The sequence below is a fragment of the Brienomyrus brachyistius genome, chromosome 2 (assembly GCF_023856365.1).
Source record: "Brienomyrus brachyistius isolate T26 chromosome 2, BBRACH_0.4, whole genome shotgun sequence".
Lineage (NCBI taxonomy): Eukaryota > Metazoa > Chordata > Actinopteri > Osteoglossiformes > Mormyridae > Brienomyrus > Brienomyrus brachyistius.
Genome location: NC_064534.1, coordinates 277,631 through 299,573, shown reverse-complemented (window position 1 = coordinate 299,573; position 21,943 = coordinate 277,631). Strand labels below are relative to the sequence as shown.

The 21,943-nt window shown below is 49.3% G+C and overlaps 1 protein-coding gene and 1 long non-coding RNA gene across 14 annotated transcripts in view; one reads left to right on the top strand and one right to left on the bottom strand.

Annotated features, from left to right (window-relative positions):
- Window positions 1-21,943, bottom strand: part of ncor2 (nuclear receptor corepressor 2) — a 165,141-nt gene that overhangs the window by 5,526 nt on the left and 137,672 nt on the right. For 5 of the 8 annotated variants that reach the window (XM_049003233.1, XM_049003218.1, XM_049003261.1 and 2 more), the window contains exons 23-42: window positions 20,535-20,702; window positions 20,256-20,395; window positions 20,065-20,167; window positions 19,891-19,986; window positions 19,505-19,605; window positions 17,205-17,307; window positions 16,768-16,908; window positions 16,500-16,583; window positions 16,180-16,418; window positions 10,604-10,955; window positions 8,871-9,089; window positions 8,488-8,742; window positions 7,968-8,120; window positions 7,015-7,278; window positions 6,593-6,782; window positions 6,023-6,477; window positions 1,649-1,797; window positions 1,119-1,294; window positions 816-1,034; window positions 37-164 (exon numbers count right to left, since the gene is read on the bottom strand). In XM_049003233.1, the coding sequence (XP_048859190.1) occupies window positions 37-164; window positions 816-1,034; window positions 1,119-1,294; window positions 1,649-1,797; window positions 6,023-6,477; window positions 6,593-6,782; window positions 7,015-7,278; window positions 7,968-8,120; window positions 8,488-8,742; window positions 8,871-9,089; window positions 10,604-10,955; window positions 16,180-16,418; window positions 16,500-16,583; window positions 16,768-16,908; window positions 17,205-17,307; window positions 19,505-19,605; window positions 19,891-19,986; window positions 20,065-20,167; window positions 20,256-20,395; window positions 20,535-20,702 (3,735 nt within the window). The remainder of the gene's footprint in view (window positions 1-36; window positions 165-815; window positions 1,035-1,118; window positions 1,295-1,648; window positions 1,798-6,022; window positions 6,478-6,592; window positions 6,783-7,014; window positions 7,279-7,967; window positions 8,121-8,487; window positions 8,743-8,870; window positions 9,090-10,603; window positions 10,956-16,179; window positions 16,419-16,499; window positions 16,584-16,767; window positions 16,909-17,204; window positions 17,308-19,504; window positions 19,606-19,890; window positions 19,987-20,064; window positions 20,168-20,255; window positions 20,396-20,534; window positions 20,703-21,943) is intronic. The other 3 variants (XM_049003271.1, XM_049003228.1, XM_049003280.1) reach the window with 3 other exon arrangements.
- On the top strand, window positions 3,214-4,343 carry LOC125726792 (uncharacterized). Of its 6 annotated transcripts, none has more exons than XR_007388416.1 (3): window positions 3,214-3,345; window positions 3,551-3,628; window positions 4,297-4,343. It is a non-coding gene; the product is annotated as an uncharacterized LOC125726792 (long non-coding RNA). The 6 variants fall into 6 exon arrangements; XR_007388395.1 differs by lacking the exon at window positions 4,297-4,343 and adding an exon at window positions 4,142-4,237 and having other exon boundaries at window positions 3,551-3,653; XR_007388396.1 differs by lacking the exon at window positions 4,297-4,343 and adding an exon at window positions 4,168-4,193 and having other exon boundaries at window positions 3,551-3,653.

Below are 21,943 nucleotides of genomic sequence, written 5' to 3'. Positions count from 1 at the left end.
AGCACTAGCGACAGGACTGACTACAGCCTGACTCACCACCGCTAACTATCATCTTCTTGATCATCTCCTGCTTCTTGGACTTGACAATGGCGGAGTTGCTCTCCGTCAGTTTGCTGAAGAAGGCCGGAGGTTGTGAGCTGCCAGCTGGTGAGCGGGAGCCCATCCTGCTCAGAGGAGCAACATCAAGAGGGTGAGAGTGCACACCACCTCTGGGCTTTGCCCCAGTAAGACGGCTTTCTGCTTGAGATGATCCTGAAATGCTTGGACAGTAAAAGCATCACATTTGTTCCCCATGAGATCTGTCATTGTCTTCAGTGTCAGCATTTAATCCTAGCTGCACCTGCAAGAGGGGCCCAGCAGATGGCAGTATGCAGAAGCTTACTTAAAAAAAAAAAAAAAAAAAAAAAAAAAAAAAACTTGGCTGTGTGACAGAGCTCAGTTATAATCGCAGGATGACACAGATCACAGTCTCCAGTGGGAAATTGACCTTCACTGGCATATCACATTACACATTGCACACGGACATGTTCTGATTGGTTGTCAGACCTGGGGTGAGTGTAGGAGGAGTGGCTTAAGAGATAATACTTGGTCTTTAATGAGGAAAAACACCAACATTACAGCTAATTCTCAGCCTTTCAGAATTAACCTACACACAAGCTTGATGTTCACCTCTTTCATTTACTGAAAGACTTGTATTTAATTATTTTTAGAAAATGACATTAGTTTTTCACAGATTAACCTTTTTAAAGATTTAAAGAAAAGTCTTACATATCACACTGGCACTGAGAATGTGTTTATGCACAGGGGAGACGTACCCCTGGTGGCCCTGCTGGCTGGGGTAGGGGACCCCGTTGCATATCACACCGGCACTGAGAATGTGTTTATGCACAGGGGAGACGTACCCCTGGTGGCCCTGCTCGCTGGGGTAGGAGGCCCCGTGTGGGTCGGCATCTGAAAGCCCACTAGGTGGGGACACAGGCTCGATGCCATCTGCGGGAAGGCTGCTCGGGGACATCTTGCTCTGGATGGGAGATCTGGACACATGCATCACAGATTCAGCAGCCATTGCTAAGCACCTTTACTACACTGCCATGCTGCCAAATCCTCTCACTCCATACCGGTCTCTGCCACGCTCCCCATGGACTCCCTCAGGGGAATAGTGTGCAACCAGGCCAGGTTCTTGGGGGGTGCTAGGGGGGCGTGTGAGGTCCAGCACTGGCGAGCTGTGGTAGCTGTAGGCTGCTGGCTGGTTAGCCTGCTGGGAATGACGTGTGTAGTCCTTGGTGATCACCTCCTATTCAGCACACAGGTAGCAGAGCAGGCGGGCTTTCCGTGAAGTTAACCAACCAAACAACCAAGCATTTCTAAAAGCAAAGCCTCCCACCCCAGCATGCTAAACATTATTATGGAATGAGGGTCAGCAGTGTGTTGATGTTGTGAACACTGGGTAGAACTTCTGTGATGCTGGACTTGACTGTGGACAGATGCAGTGGTTATCATATGTGAATGGTGCAAAGGCTTACGAGGGGTAACAGGTGTTGCCACAAGTAGGCGGGGATTACAGTGACATCGTATCACACGTGGGCGGAGCCTATGCTGAAGTAAGTGTTATCACATGTGGATTGGGAGTTGTGCAGGCAAGGCTTACACTGATGTGCTGGGCCAGAGTGACCACCCTCTGGCTGCCCTTGACATAGGGTGAGTTGGGCTGCTGGCTGGGAAGGCCGGGGGATGGGCTTCCTTCCGGTGGGGGGTGATAGAGACTGTGCTGCTGCTCCAGGGCCTTCTGTTGCAGAACTGCGCAGATGGGTGAACATCCAGGGCATGTGCCAACACAGCAGGAGAGGAACAAATGAAACAAACAGGAAGCAGAACACACACAAAGACACACACACAGGTGTAGGACAAGACAGGTGAGCACAGATGTACAGAGTGCCCCCTGCAGGCAAACCGGAAACACGGCACACAGACAGGAAAGCAGATTAAGAAGCAGACGAGCAGACGAGTGCCTGGCAGGAGAGCAACAGGGATAGTGTGGAAGCTTCAACATAACCACTGCCTGCATCTCGGTCCTGACATGTTCTTGCATCTTGCATATATATATATATATATATATATATATACACACACACACACACACACACACACACACACACACACACATACATGATAGCATAGGGATTTAATATATCCACTAATAAAAATGTAACTGATTTTGTAAAACTTTCGAAAAGTGCTATATAAATGTAACATTCGTTCATATGAAAAAAAAAGATATATTTAATCTAGTACTTAATACGATAAAGTTCAGTACACTTCACAAGGAAGCAACTGTAAAAATCTTGCCATTGCATTTAAAATGGGCAGCATTATGGCTGCAGTGCAGCAGAGTATGCGGAGTGCCAAGTAGCTGCTACCCCAAGCTAGCAGCTTCTGGCCTGGGAAAGACTGTTAACCCTCTCTAATAAATAATAACTCTAATAACTATCTAATAACTATCCCAAGTGCTCAATTAGCTGCTTATTCTGTTCTGACATTTAATTTTGCCTGAAGTATGCATAATATACCTTTGTGTGTGTGCGCGTTTTTCTTTAGTAACTGAAGACTGCATCAGTAAAAAGGTAAGAGAATTCTCTTGGTAATAGTACCTGGCCATCTTTTTCTGAATGTTCATTATGATTTTAAGATGCAACAGTAAGGAGGGTTAGGGAGCTGCAGCAGTAAGGAAGGTTAGAGAGCTGCAGCAGTAAGGAGGGTTAGGGAGCTGCAGCAGTAAGGAGGGTTAGGGAGCTGCAGCAGTAAGGAGGGTTAGGGAGCTACAACAGTAAGGAGGATTAGGGAGCTGCAGCAGTAAGGAGGATTAGGGAGCTGCAGCAGTAAGGAGGGTTAGGGAGCTGCAGCAGTAAGGAGGGTTAGGGAGCTGCAGCAGTAAGGAGGGTTAGGGAGCTGCAGCAGTAAGGAGGGTTAGGGAGCTGCAGCAGTAAGGAGGGTTAGGGAGCTGCAGCAGTAAGGAGGGTTAGGGAGCTGCAGCAGTAAGGAGGGTTAGGGAGCTGCAGCAGTAAGGAGGTCACTGAGTTGCAGCAGTAAGGAGGTCACGGAGCTGCAGCAGAAAGGAGGGTTAGGGAGCTGCAACAGTAAGGAGGTTAGGGAGCTGCAACAGTAAGGAGGTCACGGAGCTACAGCAGTAAGGAGGTCACGGAGCTACAGCAGTAAGGAGGTCACGGAGCTACAGCAGTAAGGAGGATTAGGCAGCTGTAGCAGTAAGGAGGGTTAGGGAGCTGCAACAGTATGGAGGGTTAGGGAGCTGTAACAGTAAGGAGGTCACGGAGCTACAGCAGTAAGGAGGTCACGGAGCTACAGCAATAAGGAGGGTTAGGGAGCTGCAGCAGTAAGGAGAGTTAGGGAGCTGCAACAGTAAGGAGGTCAAGGAGCTGCAGCAGTAAGGAGGGTTAGGGAGCTGCAGCAGTAAGGAGGGTTAGGGAGCTGCAGCAGTAAGGAGAGTTAGGGAGCTGCAACAGTAAGGAGGTCACGGAGCTACAGCAGTAAGGAGGATTAGGGAGCTGCAGCAGTAAGGAGGGTTAGGGAGCTGCAGCAGTAAGGAGGGTTAGGGAGCTGCAGCAGTAAGGAGGTCACGGAGCTGCAGCAGTAAGGAGGTCACGGAGCTGCAGCAGTAAGGAGGGTTAGGGAGCTGCAGCAGTAAGGAGGTCACGGAGCTGCAGCAGTAAGGAGGATTAGGGAGCTGCAACAGTAAGGAGGTCACGGAGCTACAGCAGTAAGGAGGGTTAGGGAGCTGCAGCAGTAAGGAGGGTTAGCGAGCTGCACCAGTAAGGAGGGTTAGGGAGCTGCAGCAGTAAGGAGGGTTATGTAGCTGCAGAAGTAAGGAGGATTAGGGAGCTGCAGCAGTAAGAAGGATTATGGAGCTGCAGAAATAAGGAGGTCATGGAGCTGCAGCAGTAAGGAGGGTTAGGGAGCTGCAACAGTAAGGAGGGTTAGGGAGCTGCAGCAGCAAGGAGGTCACGGAGCTGCAGCAGTAAGGAGGGTTAGGGAGCTGCAGCAGTAAGGAGGTCACGGAGCTGCAGCAGTAAGGAGGGTCAGGGAGCTGCAGCAGTAAGGAGGATTAGGGAGCTGCAGCAGTAAGGAGGGTCAGGGAGCTGCAGCAGTAAGGAGGGTCAGGGAGCTGCAGCAGTAAGGAGGGTCAGGGAGCTGCAGCAGTAAGGAGGGTCAGGGAGCTGCAGCAGTAAGGAGGGTCAGGGAGCTGCAGCAGTAAGGAGGACACGGAACTGCAGCAGTAAGGAGGGTTAGGGAGCTGCAGCAGTAAGGAGGGTCTGGGAGCTGCAGCAGTAAGGAGGGTCTGGGAGCTGCAGCAGTAAGGAGGGTCTGGGAGCTGCAGCAGTAAGGAGGATTAGGGAGCTGCAGCAGTAAGGAGGATTAGGGAGTTGCAGCAGTAAGGAGGGTTAGCGAGCTGCAGCAGTAAGGAGGTCACAGAGGTAAAGCAGTAACAAGGTCAAACAGCTGCAGTGGTAAGGAGGTCAGGGAGCTGCAGCGGTAAGGAGGTCAGGGAGCTGCAGCGGTAAGGAGGTCACAGAGGTACAGTGGTAAGGAGGCCATGGAGCTGCAGCAGCAAGAAGGTTAAAGAAGCTGTAAAGAGGTAATGGAGGTACAGTGGTATGGCTTTCACAGAGTTGCAGCAATAAGGAGGTCAAGGAGCCTATAAGGAGGTCACAGAGGTACTGCAGTAAGGAGGTCATGGAGGTGCAGCAGTAAGGTCATGGAGGTATAATGGTGTGGAGGTCACAGATGTGCAGCAATAAAGAGGCCAAAAAGCTGCAGTGTTAAAGAGGTCAGGGCAGTGAAGTGAAGCAGTAACAGTGTCAAGGAGTTCAGTACCAGTAAGGAAGTCACGAAGCTGCACCGGTAAGGAGGTCATGGAATTGCAGTGGTAAGGAACTGGTCTCTTTGTTTCTGCACTTTGCATAGCCAAAGACGGACCCTACAAATGCCAGGTCTCGTGGGGTACTTAACTAATCAAGGAAATTCTCTCTGTTGGACTAGAAGTTGCCCGCTACCATCACAAGGACCAAAGCCCCCTCTAGTGGACAGAGTTCATAAAACAACATAAGTAAGTAATGCCACAAACAGCACCAATTAACTGAAGATAGCAAAGGCAGTAAGTAAACTGGGAGTTGGTGTAAGACAAAGCACGTCACTGACAGGACATGCAGAGAATAGGGCCAGAAGCGGCAGGAGCAGACAGGTCCTGTTGGCTTAAGGCCCCGACGACACCAATCAAGCCTGTCATTCAGCAGCCGGACAACGATGCTCAGGTGATGGCTGCTATGGCTATTTTTCCATGTGCGATCAGTTTTATTTTCATATTCTCAGGCTCCTGAAGGAGATTAAGGACATAATCCTGTGCAGAGGTCAGCAAAGCTCATTATCATTTACCTGAATTTGTTTCATAGCTGTAATGTCAGCTAAGCTATATTTCACTAACAACAAGGCAAAACGTAAATTATGCAAAATAAGAGGTCCTATTTACCGAGGATTTGTAAGAACATATGCTTAAATTTTTCTTTAAAGACAATTCTGCTGTAAATATAATGCAAAACTTGATAATCTAAACTCAAGCTAACAGAACAGTAGGCAGCTGTCTTTAAAAGGTATGAATTTTATCTTTGGACTCCCCTTAAAATAGAGTAAAGAAAACGGAAAACCGGGAAGGTTCATCTCAAATTATCTTTCCTTTGGCAAAAAGAACATGATGCAAAGCAAACACGCTTCTTATAAAAAGACACAGACAGCAGTAGTGTGCGGATGCAGTGCTAACAGTCACTAAATGTATAGGGGAGAGCAGGGACGTGCAGCAGACTGCAGGGGGGGGGGGGGGGGGTACAGACACTTGCGTTCCAGAGCATCTTACCATCCCGGAGGCCGCTGGCAGTTGGCGTGGCCACCTCTGGAATCCCCTGATCACAAGAAATCTGACGCACAATAATCACGCTTATGAAGCTGGTGGTCTTACCAAGGGCTCGCAGCTCCTGGTCCTGAACAGACATCGGTTTGCTTGGAGTCTTCTCCCTACTAGGGGGACCGCCGCTGTTGGCCGGGTTCTCCGACTGTGGGGGCAGCTGGTGCGGGGGCAGCAGCGGGTGGGGGCGGCCCGGGGGGTGTCCCAGGTGGGCAGAGGCTGGGGAGTAGGGCGCGCTGTACAAGCCCCCCAGGGATGTGTTCACCAGCTTGGCTTCAGACTTGCTTATAGATGAGGAAGAAGTGGAGGAGGATGAGGAGGAGAGCGTGGGGTGCTGGTCCTGGGGGGGCTTGGACAAGCTGCTGCTGCCCCGGCTGTGGCTCTTGGCCGCCTCTGTGCCCCTGGAGTGCTCCTTCACGGTAGTCTGCTCCAGGCCTTGGAGGTAGGCATCTGGGGGAAGCCCTGTCCTCTGCGGTAGGTGGGTGCTGTACACCGTGTGCCGTGAGGACCTGCAATTGGACACAGACACGGTCCTGTGAATACATATGGAATACTGAATTCCATAAGGAAATTTCAGCGACTAGAAAAGCCTGCAGTGTCTCCCCATAAGGCAGCAGCGTCCACCTGAGGACTGAGGGGCCAGTGTGGTCGGGGGGCACGGGCAGACTCTGGCCCCCGGCGTTGTGTAGCACGCTGGGCCTCTGTTGCAGGCTGTCTTGGGTACGGGGAGACACCGGCGAATGCTGGTGGCTGTAGGAGCGCGAGGAAGGCCGTGCAGCACTGGAACAGCCGCTTCCAGAGCTGTGCTCTGTGCCTGGCAGGATCCGGAGAGACAGGACGGTGAAGGAACTGGCCATTATCATTAAAAACAACACTGTCAGGACACTAATCTGTCCCTTGGACTGCCAAATAAAGTCTGGTTTACGATACAGTAATGAGCAAAATCACCAAAATGAGTTCAGAATGTAAGCTGAAAAAAGATAAGTATGAGGAATAAGCTGGACAGCAGACATTTGTTACGGTGAGCTGGTAAAGTGAGCACTCACCAGGTCGCCAGATGGGGGCGTGCTCCACGTTGCCATGGCTCAGGGATCCGGGTTTGTCACGGTCACGGTCCCTCTCTCGTTCTCGGTCACGCTCTCGTTCCTTCTCACGTTCTTTTTCTCGGTCTCTTTCCCGGTCTCGTTCACGGTCTCTCTCCCGGTCCCGTTCACGGTCACGGTCTCTCTCCCGGTCCCTTTCCCGTTCTCGATCCCGTTCCCGATCAGTTGATGCCACCCCCTGGATCTTGCTTATGTGCGAGGGACCACCTGAAAAGACATTGGGGGCCACATGCTTTACTCTAAACCTGAAGCATGAGCTGTAACACGGTGACACTGACACCCAGGAGGCTTGACAGCAAACAGCTTTTATGCGAATTTGGGGTGTTTCTCAATATGTGTACTTGACCATACTTGTGTTCCCACATACCCGTTTTACGTCATCTTCTACTGCCGAAGACCAGTTCCAACACTCAAGAACAGAATAATGGAAAATGGTAAAAATCCCTGGATGCTGTTCCTGCCCCAATCTCAAATATCAAGGATGCATCGGTTGTGCCTCACCAAATGAGACCAAACCAAGGATTCACTGCAGCCTAAGATTGTTCTTGGGAAGCAAGTTAGCAAGAGCGCTCTTGCCAAGAACACAAGTACATTTTTCGCCTTCTTGGTATTGAGAAACACCCTTCCCACTTCCCAACATGATTCCACCCCAACAACTAAATATTACCCAGTGCTACTGTTGAGACACCATGTGTTTTATCATTTATATACTACGACAAACTAAGTGACACTTAATTGCTTTTCATTATTTATGCACTCCTGTAACAAGGCTTTGTATGTGCAAGATCGTGGACGATGAACAATTTACAACATATGTATATTATGCAGTTACACATTCTGCAGCCCTAGCAAGTGCAGAGGTGACAAAGTGCAGACGTAGCTCACCCCAGACCTACCTGGAGAGATGGGTGAGGAGGTGTAAGAGCGGCTGGGGAAGACGCTGGAGGCCCCGGGGATGTAGGTGATGCGATCCATGGGGGAGCTGGTCGCCCCTGCAGAAGGAGGCACCAGGACAGGTAAGTGAGGGACCTGAGACAAGTCGATGATTCCTGAGAAGGAGGGGGGAGAGAGAGAGAGAGAACTCCATTAAACAAATACCATTAAAATACGTTTAAAAACACACAGGCACACACACACACACACATACTGTTATCAGGTATCACACTTAGAGGTGGCACCCATTCAAGTAGGAATTAAGGATGAGGAATGTTAACAGGCATCTGTAAAATTTCCCAGCTGCCTGCAAACATAGTTAAACTCAAAAAAAGGATACGACTACTAAGAAAAAGCCAAGGCAGTAAGATGAACAGTGCAGCCAGCAGAGGTGTGAGCGTCACACCACCCTCCAGTACACCGGACTCAGAGGGCGACCGAGTGGCACGTGTGGTAGAGCGGGCACGTGTGACCGAGCCTCACCGCGGGGGCTTGTGGGGTATGGCAGACCGAGGGGCTGGTCCCGGGGCGAGAGGCCCCGCAGCAGGTCTGAGCGCTGTGCGGCCATGGCGGCCGCTGGCCACTGGTGCATCTGCTGTGAGGTGATATAGTCGTTGAGCAGTGTCTGCCGGTTTTCCAGGGCCGCCGTATCTGGGTAGCCTCGGATCAGGTACGGGGAGTAGTGGTGCGGGTAACCGGGGCCCGGGGCCAGGGGGCGAGGCAGGTAATACGCTGCTGCTGGAAGTGGGGCAAGAAGGAGACTCTGAGGCAGAGGTGATACCATGTATGTATCTGACAGGAGTGAGGCGGGAGAAGAAGGGCCTGTAAACACACACACCCCTACCCAAGACAGACTGCGCCCATACCTGGATCGATGGGGATTCCTCTGGGCAAGGCGGCGGGGTCGAAGGTCAGGGGGATCTGCCCGCGGTACATCTCGGCTCCCAGGCCCTGCAGCAGGCGCTCATAGGAAGCTATCGAGGCGTGGTGCTCTGCTACAGCACTTGTCAGGGGAGACTTGTTGGAGCTCATCTCCCGTGGGGTGGGTGTGGCCTTGCGCTCCTGTGCTTGTGTTTTATTCAAACCTAAGAAGGAAATGAGTAGAGAGAAAAAAACAGTGTCAAAGTGGGGGTGGGGGGAAAATCTTGTAGTCTGCTAGGGGGTGCATGGACTATCTGACTTTACGGCTCTGAGATGACTCTAATCTTAATGTTGAGTAGTCACTGATAATGTTATCACGACACAAACAACATGGACACATTAGAGGATACCAGTTACATGGAAGTGCAGTCAAAATGGATATTTTCTACCCAATATGACTTCCATACTGCCTACTCTGGGTGACTTCCATATTGTCTACCCAATACAATTCCCTTACTATCTATACAATATAACTTCTGTACCACCTACCCTCTGGGTCTTCCATACTGTCTACCCTCTAGGACTTCCGTACCGCCTACCCTTTGGGTCTTCCATACTGTCTAACCTTCTAGGACTTCCATACCGCCTACCCTCTGGGTCTACCATACTGTCTACCCTCTAGGACTTCCATACCGCCTACCCTCTGGGTCTTCCATACTGTCTACCCTCTAGGACTTCCGTACTGCCTACCCTTTGGGTCTTCCATACTGTCTACCCTCTAGGACTTCCGTACCGCCTACCCTCTGGGTCTTCCATACTGTCTACCCTGTAGGACTTCCATACCGCCTACCCTCTGGGTCTTCCATACTGTCTTCCCTCTAGGACTTCCATACTGTCTAACTCTCTAGGAATTCCGTACCGCCTACCCTCTAGGACTTCCATACTGTCTTCCCTCTAGGACTTCCATACTGTCTAACCTTCTAGGAATTCCGTACCGCCTAACCCTCTAGGACTTCCGTACCGCCTACCCTCTAGGACTTCCATACTGTCTTCCCTCTAGGACTTCCATACTGTCTTACCCTCTAGGACTTCCATACTGTCTAATCCTCTAGGACTTCCGTACCGCCTACCCTCTGGGTCTTCCATACTGTCTTCCCTCTAGGACTTCCATACCGCCTACCCTCTGGGTCTTCCATACTGTCTTCCCTCTAGGACTTCCATACCGCCTACCCTCTGGGTCTTCCATACTGTCTTCCCTCTAGGACTTCCATACCACCTACCCTCTGGGTCTTCCATACTGTCTACCCTGTAGGACTTCCATACCGCCTACCCTCTGGGTCTTCCATACTGTCTACCCTCTAGGACTTCCGTACCGCCTACCCTTTGGGTCTTCCATACTGTCTAACCATCTAGGACTTCCGTACCACCTACCCTCTGGGTCTTCCATACTGTCTACCCTGTAGGACTTCCATACCGCCTACCCTCTGGGACTTCTATGATGTCTAACCACGGTGACTTCCTTGCTGTCTATTGCCTTTTGATACTGTCTATCCTGGGTCACTTCCATACAATATATCTTCTGTGGCATCCATACTTTCTACCCAGTATGACTTTCATACAGTCTACCCTGGGTGACTACCACACTGCCTATCCTGTGTCACACATACATGTATGCTTAAATTCAGTTTTAAACTAATCTAAGTTGCCTGAAAATTTAGACAGATTATAATTCCAATACCTTCTGACGCTCGCTGTCCTGATTCCCTCAAGGAGACAGGAGACCCTCGGTGAGAGGGGCCAGGATACGGTGCCCGCAGTGCCCCCTTGTGCTCCTCATAACCCAGCGGACTGTGGTGGGCCCTCCCCACTGGCTCAGCCCCGCCCCCCAGGGCCAGGGGGGAAGCACGGGACAGTGAGCTGGGAGTGCTGACCACAGCGCTCGGGCGCGTCTTGGGAAGGGGCTCGTCGTAGGCTCGAGCACGCTCTGTGTGGGGTGGCATGGTGTGGTGAGAGCGCGGGGAGCTGGCGATGATGGAGCGTACATCATGGCGCTTTCCGGAGCCACTGGCCTCCTGCTTCATTGGCGTGCCCTGTGGCCAAAGAAAGGAGCAAACCAATCAGTGTCTGTACTCATGGCACACCTGTTTGCTGTATATTAGTTTCACATGTACAATATTGAGCAAAACTCTAAGGCAGTCAAAGAAAATTATGTTTCAATTCTTTTCATATTGCTGTCTTTTCAAAGTATGTTTCAACACCTTTTATAAAGTCATCACAGATTTCCAGTAACCCTCCATTTAACTCATGCATTTGTTGACTTGACTACACACCATCTGAGCTAATGAATTAAATAGGCTAGTAGTGGAATTTAGCAATTAGAATCAGAATCAGAAAACTTTATTGATCCCTTATGCGATGACTGCCATAACACAACACAGAGGCAAGAACATTATAAAATAAAATAGTCTAGATAAAATCTAAATAGAAATCTGTAGAAAGAAAACAACCACAATATGAATAAACTATGCTACATACAGAAATGCTTGGTATAATATCTATCTATTGACATAAGTGGTAGTTTGGAATAAGTTATTGCACTTTAGAAAATCAGTAGTAGTAGTAATTAAGTATTATTAAGTATTATTAAGTAATATTAAGTAATGAAAAGTAATATTGACCAGTAGTAATATTGCATGTGAAGACTATTGCACATAAGATATTTAGTGCAATAGATATTAATAGTGCAATAGATATTATAATAAGATATTTAGTTTCCATTTAGAGAACAATGTATCATATTGCACATAATAATGTTCCAGCACCTGGTAAGAACATCGCACAGTATTGGACACAGTAGACTGAAAAAATATAATAAATATACAGCAGAAGCAGCAGCCTGTCACACAGATTATTGTGTGTGTGTGACTGAGGGAGGAGTTAAAGAGTTAAACTAGAGTCTAATGGTGGTGGGAAGAAAAAGCATGGAATGGCTGAGGTACCTTTGAAGAGAGGTTTGGGAACTGAATCTGTGTTTTTCTAGCCATCTAACAAGATTTCAGTAGCTTATTGAAGAACAGAAGAATATTTTTTCTTTAGTGTTACTGTTCATTAGAATATACACCATAATGCAAAACATTACGTCCCCCCATGTGAAGTAGTCGTGCAACAGATCACTGTTGATCCGTGATCCGAACCGATCCCTCTCCACGGTTCAGCACGCACGTGATCCGAAGATTCAAAAAAGAAAAAAAGTTCCACTGTATGGTGCACGTGGTCAGTCTGTCAAGCGATAGTCCTGGCCAGCGGTAGCGGCCCAAGCGGAGGAGCAGAGGGGCTCGAGAAACCTCCAGCATCACTTAAATCTGATGTGTGGGAGCACTTTGGCTTCCCCATTAAATATATCGATGGGAAAAGGGTGGTGGGTACAACCACCACAGTTTGTCGACAGTGTGGCACGAGGAAGCCGTGTGAGACTGGCAACACGTCGGGCACGACCGCTCATGTGAAACGACATCACCCTGGTGTGACAGGAGCTAAGACAAAGGCTACGCAACAACCGTTGATATCCGCGGCATTTAAGCAGCCCTTTGCTGCCCAATCCACCCGAGCTAAAGCCATTACAAAAGCTATTGGGGTGTTTATAGCTGCAGACATGAGGCCATATTCCGTTGTGCAAAACAAGGGGATTAAACATATGATGAACGTGCTTGAGCCACGCTATGATATTCTGTCACGTGCAGGAAAAGTATAAGGTTATGGCTGAACTGTCCCAGGCATCTTCTGTTGCCCTAACTACAGATGGGTGGACCTCCAGGGCATCGGAAAGCTACGTGACCGTGACCGCTCATTACATCACAGCAGAGTGGGAGATACAAAGCCACAAATCTGGCACACTTACTGATGGAAGCAGTGGCAGAGTGGAGGATAGAGAGGCCCAATGCTAATATCCCAGTCACAACAGATAATGCTAAAAACCAATTAAATGCAGTGAACGAGGTAGGACTGGGCCCATAGATAGGGTGCTTTGCACATGCAATTAATTTAGCATCTCAAAAGGGAATTACAGTGAGTAAGATGGACCGCTTCCTTGGGAGGATCAGGAAGGTGGTTTCCTACTTCCACCGAAGCTCAACAGCTGCTCGTGTGCTTAGTAATAGTAATAATAATAATAATAATAATTGACACTTTTATTGATCCCCGTAGGGAAATTGTCTTTACGCCTCCCACAACTTGCTCTTTTTTCATAGAGGAAGTTGTCTGCGAAGGGCTGCCACCCGTAGCGGCGCCCAGGGAGCTGGGGGTTAAGGGCCTTGCTCAAGGACCCACAGGCTGAGGCTGGGTTTGAACCTGCGACCTTCTGATTACAGGCACACAGGCTTAGCCCACTGAGCCACACGCTGCCCCATGTCTTGCTTAAGACCAAGCAAGATATGCCACAGCTACCTACTCATAAGCTAACGCATAATAAGGACATGGGCAGCAAGGTTTTTGCTGACATCATGAAAGAGGAGGTGGTATCCTATGAGGCAGCAAGTGGCAATCCAGTCGATGGTGATCCACTGACGTGGTGAAAAAGCAACGAATGTAAATACCCTGACCTTGCCTTAATGGCAAGACGCCATCTTGCTGTGCCTGGCACTTCAGTGCCTAGCGAGAGGGTGTTCTCAACAGCAGGGGACGTAGTTACAGCAAAGAGGTCTACACTCTCCCAGGAAAAAGTCCACGACTTAAAACCGTGATCCAATCCTACCTCATGAGCGTGGTCTAAGGAGGGTGAAACCACAAACTGTGACAGGCTGTTGGGCAGCCAGGACTCATCAATGCGGGATATGAAGAAAGACTATCAGGGGTGGTACAAACAGAACCAACAGAAAAGCTACTGCGGCACAAATGGCAGGTATCACAGATGATGATCAGGGGAGTGATTCATTCCAACCCTACCTTAATCAGGCTCATGTGGTCCTTAATAGGCTAATAATGAATGTGGCAAATGAAAGTGTGAAAATAGTGTGAGTTGGAATGAAAACATTCTGGAGTGGGGGGGAAGCCCAGAACAGGACTGAGACTGCATGTGCTGACCGTTGCCCACCACTGAAAGCGTCTACAATGGACACGAAAGCATCAGAATTGGACTTTGGCACAATGAAAGAAGGTGGACTTGTCTGATAAATCCCACTTTCTGCATCATGGGCGATGGAGTATGTGTCGAGCATCTGTGTAACACGTTGGACTGACAAGTGTGATCCACGGCTATGTAGCCCCTACGCAGGAGAGCTCCATACTCTGTGTATCTCACATTCCTCCCCTGATCATCATCAAATCACCTGCCATTTGTGCCGCAGTAGCCTTTATGTTGGTTTGTTCCACACGGGATAATCTTAGTCCATATTCCCATTGGTGCATACTAATGGTACATTGTTGTTTTTTCTGAGCAAACATACTTATTATCCAATTAAGTAGTTTTAAACATGTTCTTTGACTGCCCAAGACTTCTGCATAATATTGTATATGGAGCTATATTCCAAAACTCACTTACTAGCCAATTTTAAACTTCATATTAATATTACAGAATATTCTAGATCTCAAACAGATACCACCACAGTGCAACACTTCACATTTATATATTTTTGCTGACTCTCATTGTCTGTCAGTGTCCCATGAGGTTTCATTGATATTATTATCCATGTGATTATGGCCTCACAATGTTCAAAATGGCCATTTAATTAAAATAGGACAGGTAAATTCTAAACGCTGATTTATGCTTCAGAGTAGAATTTATGATGTAGGCAGGCACATACCTGTAGGGTATGTGGCTATGTGGCCACCCATGGCATAGGGTACATGGCTACCAACAGTGCAGGGTACTCAGCTACATGGCCATCTACTGCGTAGTGTGTGCAACTATGCGGCTATTTACAGCAGAAACTATGTGGCTACTGACAGCGTAGGGTACGTGGCTATGCAGCTTCATGTACGGTATGCGGCTACTGACGGCGTAGGGTACGTGGCTATGCAGCTTCATGTAGGGTATGCGGCTACTGACGGCGTAGGGTACGTGGCTATGCAGCTTCATGTAGGGTACGTGGGTACTGAAGGCATAGGGTACGAGGCTATGCAGCTTCATGTAGGGTATGTGGCTACTGACGGCGTAGGGTACGCAGCTACTGACGGCATAGGGTACGCGACTATGCAGCTTCATGTAGGGTACGCGGGTACTGACGGCGTAGGGTACGAGGCTATGCAGCTTCATGTAGGGTACGCGGGTACTGACGGCGTAGGGTACGCGGCTATGCAGCTTCATGTAGGGTATGTGGCTACTGACGGCGTAGGGTACGCGGCTACTCACGGCATAGGGTACGCGACTATGCAGCTTCATGTAGGGTACGCGGGTACTGACGGCGTAGGGTACGCGGCTATGCAGCTTCATGTAGGGTATGTGGCTACTGACGGCGTAGGGTACGCGGCTACTGACGGCATAGGGTACGCGACTATGCAGCTTCATGTAGGGTATGTGGCTACTGACGGCATAGGGTACGCGGCTACTGACGGCATAGGGTACGCGACTATGCAGCTTCATGTAGGGTATGTGGCTACTGACGGCATAGGGTACGCGACTATGCAGCTTCATGTAGGGTACGCGGCTACTGACGGCGTAGGGTACGTGGCTATGCAGCTTCATGTAGGGTATGTGGCTATGGACGGCGTAGGGTACGCGGCTATGCAGCTTCATGAAGGGATAAACTACAACGGAGTGAACTACAATGTGAGTAGTGACGGCATAGGGTACGCGGCTACCGACAGTGCAGGGTACTCAGCTACATGGCTATCTACGGTGTAGTGTGCGCGGCTACGCGGCGATTTACAGCAGAGGCTATGTGGCTAACGGCTACATCAGGTACGGGGTTACCGATGGCGTAGGCTATGCATGTACGCGGCTACGTGGAATAGGATACACGGCTATGTGGGTATTTACAGTGTAGGGAACATGACCACCAACAGCGTAGGGTACGCAGCTATCAACAGTGTAGGGCAGTGTTTCCCATCCCAGTCTTTGGGGAACCCTAGACAGTCCATGTTTTTGCTCCTTCCAAGCCTCCAGCCAATCAGGAACACCGAATACCTGGCACAGGTGTGCTGGGAGCTGAGAGGAAGCAAAAACGTGGATTGTCTGGGTTTCCCCGAGGACTGGGTTGGGAAACAGTAGTGTAGGGTATGCAGCTATTGACCGCATAGGGTATGTGGCTACTGATGGCATAGATTCCACATATTAGTATAAATCAGCCTTCAACATAGATCCACCCGTCTCCGACTCACCTGTGTTATGGAGCCCTCCTTGGCAGCCTTGCCCCCCATGGAACCCTCGGGTGCTTGCCGCAGCTCCTCCCGCGGGATCTCATGAATCGAACGCCCCCCTTCTTTGACAGTCGCCACAGCACTGTCATGAGGACGACCCTTCAGAGAGTCAGGCCCCCTGGAGGGGGGCGAACCCTCCTGCTTCATCTGCTTGGCCTCCCGCCTCAGGTACTCACTTTGGTCCAGGTGGCGTGGGATGCCTGTTGGGGGGGGGGAATCTTAAAGGCTACTGCTAGGGAAACTTCACAGGGACCCTGGCCACCAAATCCCCAGAATGCTACCTTGTGAGATGGACCCACGGATGTGGTGGGACTCTTTGAAATGTGGGCTGTGGCGGTCCTGTGGCATAACCCGTTCAACCAGCCCTGGGGGATGGAGCAGAATGGCTCGCAGTCAGCTGACCAATCAAATCATCTGGTCAAATCAACGGCTATTTGAACCAAATTTCAGTGTCACTGGTCAGAATGCATCTTACAAAATAAAGCAAAACCTGAGAGAGAAAAAAGGAAGTGGCGATTTGCTGAGCGCAGGGGCCAAGAAGATAAATACCTTCACAGTTGGGGGCAGACAGCCCTGTGGCGTCCCGCAGAGGCAGCCCCCGTGTAATGCCCCCCTCCATGACATCATAGGGCCGCTTCAGACCCAGGAGCTCCCCGCGGACCTCCTCCTTCGGAGTCTGTGCCATTGCCCCTGCAGACAGAAAGCCCAGAAAGTCAGCCAGCACGATCTACCCGGAAAGGCTGGCAGGGTCCACATGACCTTACTTATTTATGCTGCACAAGGAGATCTGTGGCTGCACCTTGGGGAGGCACTCAACCTGATACATGTGAGTAAAATATGCCCTGTTTTAAACAGCACAGCAGGAATTCCTTCAGATGCCAAAAAGATAAGAGTAAAGGTCTAAGAGGAGAGAGAGCCAGGTGCTGGGTCATAGTGTACTGAGCAAAAGACACGGCCAAGCTCACCGTGCATGGTGTGAAACTCACGTTCATAGGTGAGGATGTGGCCGCTGACACCCTCATAGACCACGTGGGCCTTGCTGAGTGTCTCATCACGTGAAGCTTTGTACAGCATGTCAGCCGGGGTGCCCTGCATGCCAGAAATCAATGAAAATACAATGCAGTGTCACCCAAATCCACTGCTAATAACTCAACACAAACCAGCACACAAACATAACCGACTATTTCACAATGGGCAAAAGATAGAAAAAATTTACCACAAATAAAACTGAAAGGAGAAAACTCAAAATCAAAAGGCAAAATGTGTCTTCACACAGAAAGGAAAAAGCTGGTCGTGGTGCTTAACACACTGATCCACTGGGATCTGCTTTAACTGCCAGCCGCGGTTAAATCTGCGAATTACACCTTTGGCTTTTGTTGATGGGCCGTCGCATCAGCAAACTGCTCACCCATCAAGGAAACAATGGGACAGTCAGTAATCCACACAGCAGCAGCTCACTGTCACCCCATAAAGACACGAACCCCATAATACAGTCGTAGTTATGTCATTCATTTTAGTGCTCATTGATGTAAGTATTGGTTTTGATATATTAATAGCTATATCTTGTGAAATTAGTCTTAACCCCATACGGTAATAAAAGCCTTGCTTTAACAAACATCAAAAGAACTAATGGTTGGGTTAGGATGGTCTCTATTGAATAGATATAAAAAGTGAGATAGGTAATACCATCGCAAACGGATGACAAGCCGCTTTAGCCAAAAAACTGCATTTATCAGATGATTTTAAATAAAAACCAGGACTGTCAACTTTTCAGTTCGAGATAAGTCTGCACACACACAATAGAGTGTGACAGTCTGAAAGCGTCACACCAGATGCATAACAGTTGGAAACCCTGAAAATGTACATTTTTTGTTTCATCTGAGTTGATTTGTATTAAATAATATTATCTTACACAGTTACTAAAAAGTGTAAACAAATGATGTCTTTTTAACTAGAATTTTATAAAATACATCATGTGTGTGAAAACTTTTCAGCTATACGATTCCAGGACAGAGCAGCCACTCTATTAGGATCATTATGGCTTTTAGGCTGTTGTTATTAACACTAACGGCACATTAGAGCAAACAGAAGGGCTGCACACACCGAAGCAAGACTTGCTAGGCAGTTAAAGGAGTTTGATGTTCATTGGTGTGGGAAACGGCAGTTCTATGGTTACAATAATAAATATAAGAGCTCCTGTACCATGGCCAGAGGTGGGTTATAAAAATGTCAGGGGGGATTAGTCAGCTTGAATCACTTTTCCTTTCTGATTTGATTACAGTAAATCCCAGAAATACAAAACCTGATCCTACAGGGTGAGGGGCAGGGCAGTGCCGAAGGTCAGGGCTGGGGCACAGAGCCTGCAAGGGGTGGACGCAGGTAACTGGAAGGGGTCTCCATGGTGACCGAAGGCCCATAACGTTCCCACTGTGGCAGTTTTATCTGTGGGTAACGTGAGCTGACCGTGTGAACTCTATGCCTTGTTGACAAGGTATCTCACCCTTAGTTGTCCACTGAGACAGAAAATGAAAAACCGCCACAGAACTGTTATTTCCTGATAAGTACGTAAAGAGCAATGTGCTTCAGTGCCAGCAGCAGCAGCTAGCTGAGAGGAGGGTAAACAGAGAGTTTAACAGAGGACAGGGCTGGCGTTGGGAGCCCGTCGTTATGGGGACAGGAAAGTCACGCTGCAGCTGTGACATCACCATTCGCTGGGAGCCGCTGTTCTGCCTGCCTGAGAAAAGCTCTGGGGCAGTGTGGATAATCTGCACTTATGTAGCACCTCCCACACATGTGACTGTGGGCAGGGACACAGGACCCGTGAGGTGAATGAAGGGGCTAGAACCCCTCACAGAAACATATGAAGTGAAAGTGATTCATTGTCATCATTGACACACCACAGTGTGAAGAAGGAAATGCGTCCTCTGCATTTAACCCATATGCGACATTGTGACCCTGCAGTAAGCAGCTACTTCAGCACCCGGAGAGCAGTGCTTGGGGCTGTACCTTACATTGGCCACCTCAGTGGTACTTTGCTGTTGAATCCCCCGCCAGCAACCTTTGAATCATAAGTGCGCTTCCTGAATCATTAGGCTACCACTGCCCCCGTGTCCCTGAATTGAACAGAATCTGGCTAGTCTACAAAATGAAGGCTTCGCTACTTGAGCATATTACAGCTAGCCTACAACATGCCCTTTCTGTTACCATAACTACTCTGAGTCTACCTTTGCTCTTCGCCTTTTCCTTATATAAAAAGCTGCAATACCGTAGCTCTTTTGGTGCCTACCTGAGTTATAGAGCCTCCGCGATATGAGGGGGGGTCCTGGTGGACCCTCGTACCTGGCAAGCCCTTGGTTATGCTCCCACCCTGGACTGCTGGCACAGACACTGCAACGGCAGCATATAGACCAAGGTAAAAAGACAGCCTCCTTAGGGCAGTGGGCAGGCAAGTCGGTGGGCAGGCTGGCGGGCAGGCAGAGGGGCAGGTTGGCGGGCAGACCGGTGGGGAGAGGGGAAGGCATGTGTGCAGGCAGAGGGGCAAGCCGGTGGTAAGACGGGTAGGCTGGGGGGCAGTTGGGCGGGCAGACAGAGGGGCAAGCCGGTGGGCAGGGGAATAGGCAGGCAGGTGGGCAGGGGGCAGGTAGAGGGGCGGGGGCGGGGTGCAGCTCTCACCGCGGCCTGTGGTAAGGTCTGCTGTGGACAGGTTCTCGGGCTGAGAGCTAAGAGCCCGTGGGGAGAGTTGCTCCTGCTTCACCACAGGGTACGGTCCTGCAGACAGAAGTGGGGGTGTCAGCTTCTGGGAAACAGCAGGCCATGGCCAACACCCGCAGGAGCAATGACGCTCACCCAGCTTCTTCTGCTCCATCCACGTCAGGCTGAGAGCACCCCCGGCAGGGCCCTTGCTATGCTCGGGTCCATGGGCAGCACTGTGCAGCTGCACTGGAGTGCCCTGGGCAGATGGCAGGATGGCAATCATAGTAGGACCAGAGCGAGACCGGGGTCACCTTGCTGCAAATTTAGGGGGAATTCACACTCACCTGGGTGATAGAACCTCCAGGCTTGGCAGAGGAGATCAGGGGAGGGGGCTCCGGAATGGGCTGGGGCCGGCCAGTAGAGGCCAGGCGTCCTGCGTCCTGCTGCAGAGCGAGCGGGAGTCCGTGTACAGCCTGTGGGAATGCTGGACGGGAAGAGAGAGAAAAAGCATATAAGAGGAATAAAGCACACCAAAAGAGTAAGAAAGGCAGCTAGTGGGGGTGGGACAGGGACAGGGCAGCGCTTAATTTCAATCTGATCTCAGAGAGGCAGGCCGTACGTACTGGGGCTGTAGTGCAGCAGCGGCTGCTCGTGGACCAGGCGGCCCACATCCCGTGGAGATGGCTGGTAGGGGGGAATGACAGGCCGGCTGGAGCCGGCAGGCCGGAGATCATCTGCAGCCGACCCCGGCTTCCGGCCTTCCCCATGTGGGGAGAATGCACTCGGCTTGTCTGCAGAAAGAACAACAGGGTCCTCTGCGTTACCTCTGACATGGAGTCAGAGGCCCCGATCACACCTGGTATTAACATGCGTCCTGGGTGATCCGATCACAAGTGGGCAGCACTAAATACGTCCGTTCACACTCGCTTTTAATCGGATCTCACAATTCTCGGTTTAGTTTCAAAAAGATACTTATCCCCAAGATGACCCTTGCACACGTGTGTGTGTGTGTGTGTGTATGTTCGTAAACAAACAACTTTTTACACCTTTCTAAATCCCTCCCTCAGGTTTCGTCTTACTCCGTGTCTTACACTCTTCTTGGCTGTGCCTTGTCGCCGCACTCATTGCCAGTCACAGCACTTTTCACACCTACTGGATTCGGAGTTTCCGACAGGTCCAGATATCTGCTTGATATCTGACGGGCATCTGTGATGAGTCATTGACTCCGTCAGGTCACGTTGTAAACAGTGCACAGATAGTGATCGCGCGCCGATTTGCCAGAGCCAATGATACACCGATTTACCTCAGATCTGGGGGTTTTGTTGGCCTTATCCAAAAAGTCAGCAAGCAGAAAATCGGGCCTAAAATCGTGTAATGAGAACTTGGTGCTGAAACACTGAGAACTTTAACATTCAGATTCATGCGTATGTAATTCACATGTTAAAAAGGATAATGACCAATGCTTTGGCTATTGTGCTCTAGGTTGTCTGCCCAAATAGAGCCAGCAATTTCATCTCGTTTTTCCTTGTCAGAGCATACGAAATAGATTTCTGAATGGAGGAACAGAGATTTGGTTTTCGTTGTCAACTATTTCTTCATTTACATTATCATTACAATTTCCTCATGACATTAAACGTCATGAATGAACGCTTACTGTTAAAATTACTGTTTAAATTGTATTTCGTAGTAATGTTGGGATTTTCTTTTGAGTCATTATTATGAAATAATACATAACGCAAATGTGAATTCTTTAAAAATTATAACTATATTTCACAATAAAGTTAAACTTTTCACGTTGTAGGCATGTATTTTTATATTTGTATTTTTAACATGATAAAAATGTACGTGTTAAAAAGGTTTTTCAGTACTTTGGTTAATACTTCTCCATTCAAGGGCAAAGGGTTCAGTCTGTAATGCATTATGTTGTTGCCATATGATAATATTTTGGCTTTTAATCATAACCAATGAAGGTCAAAATTAGTGAAAATTTCACTGAAGAGGTTAATTGTTTTGTCTGATACGCTGAATTATA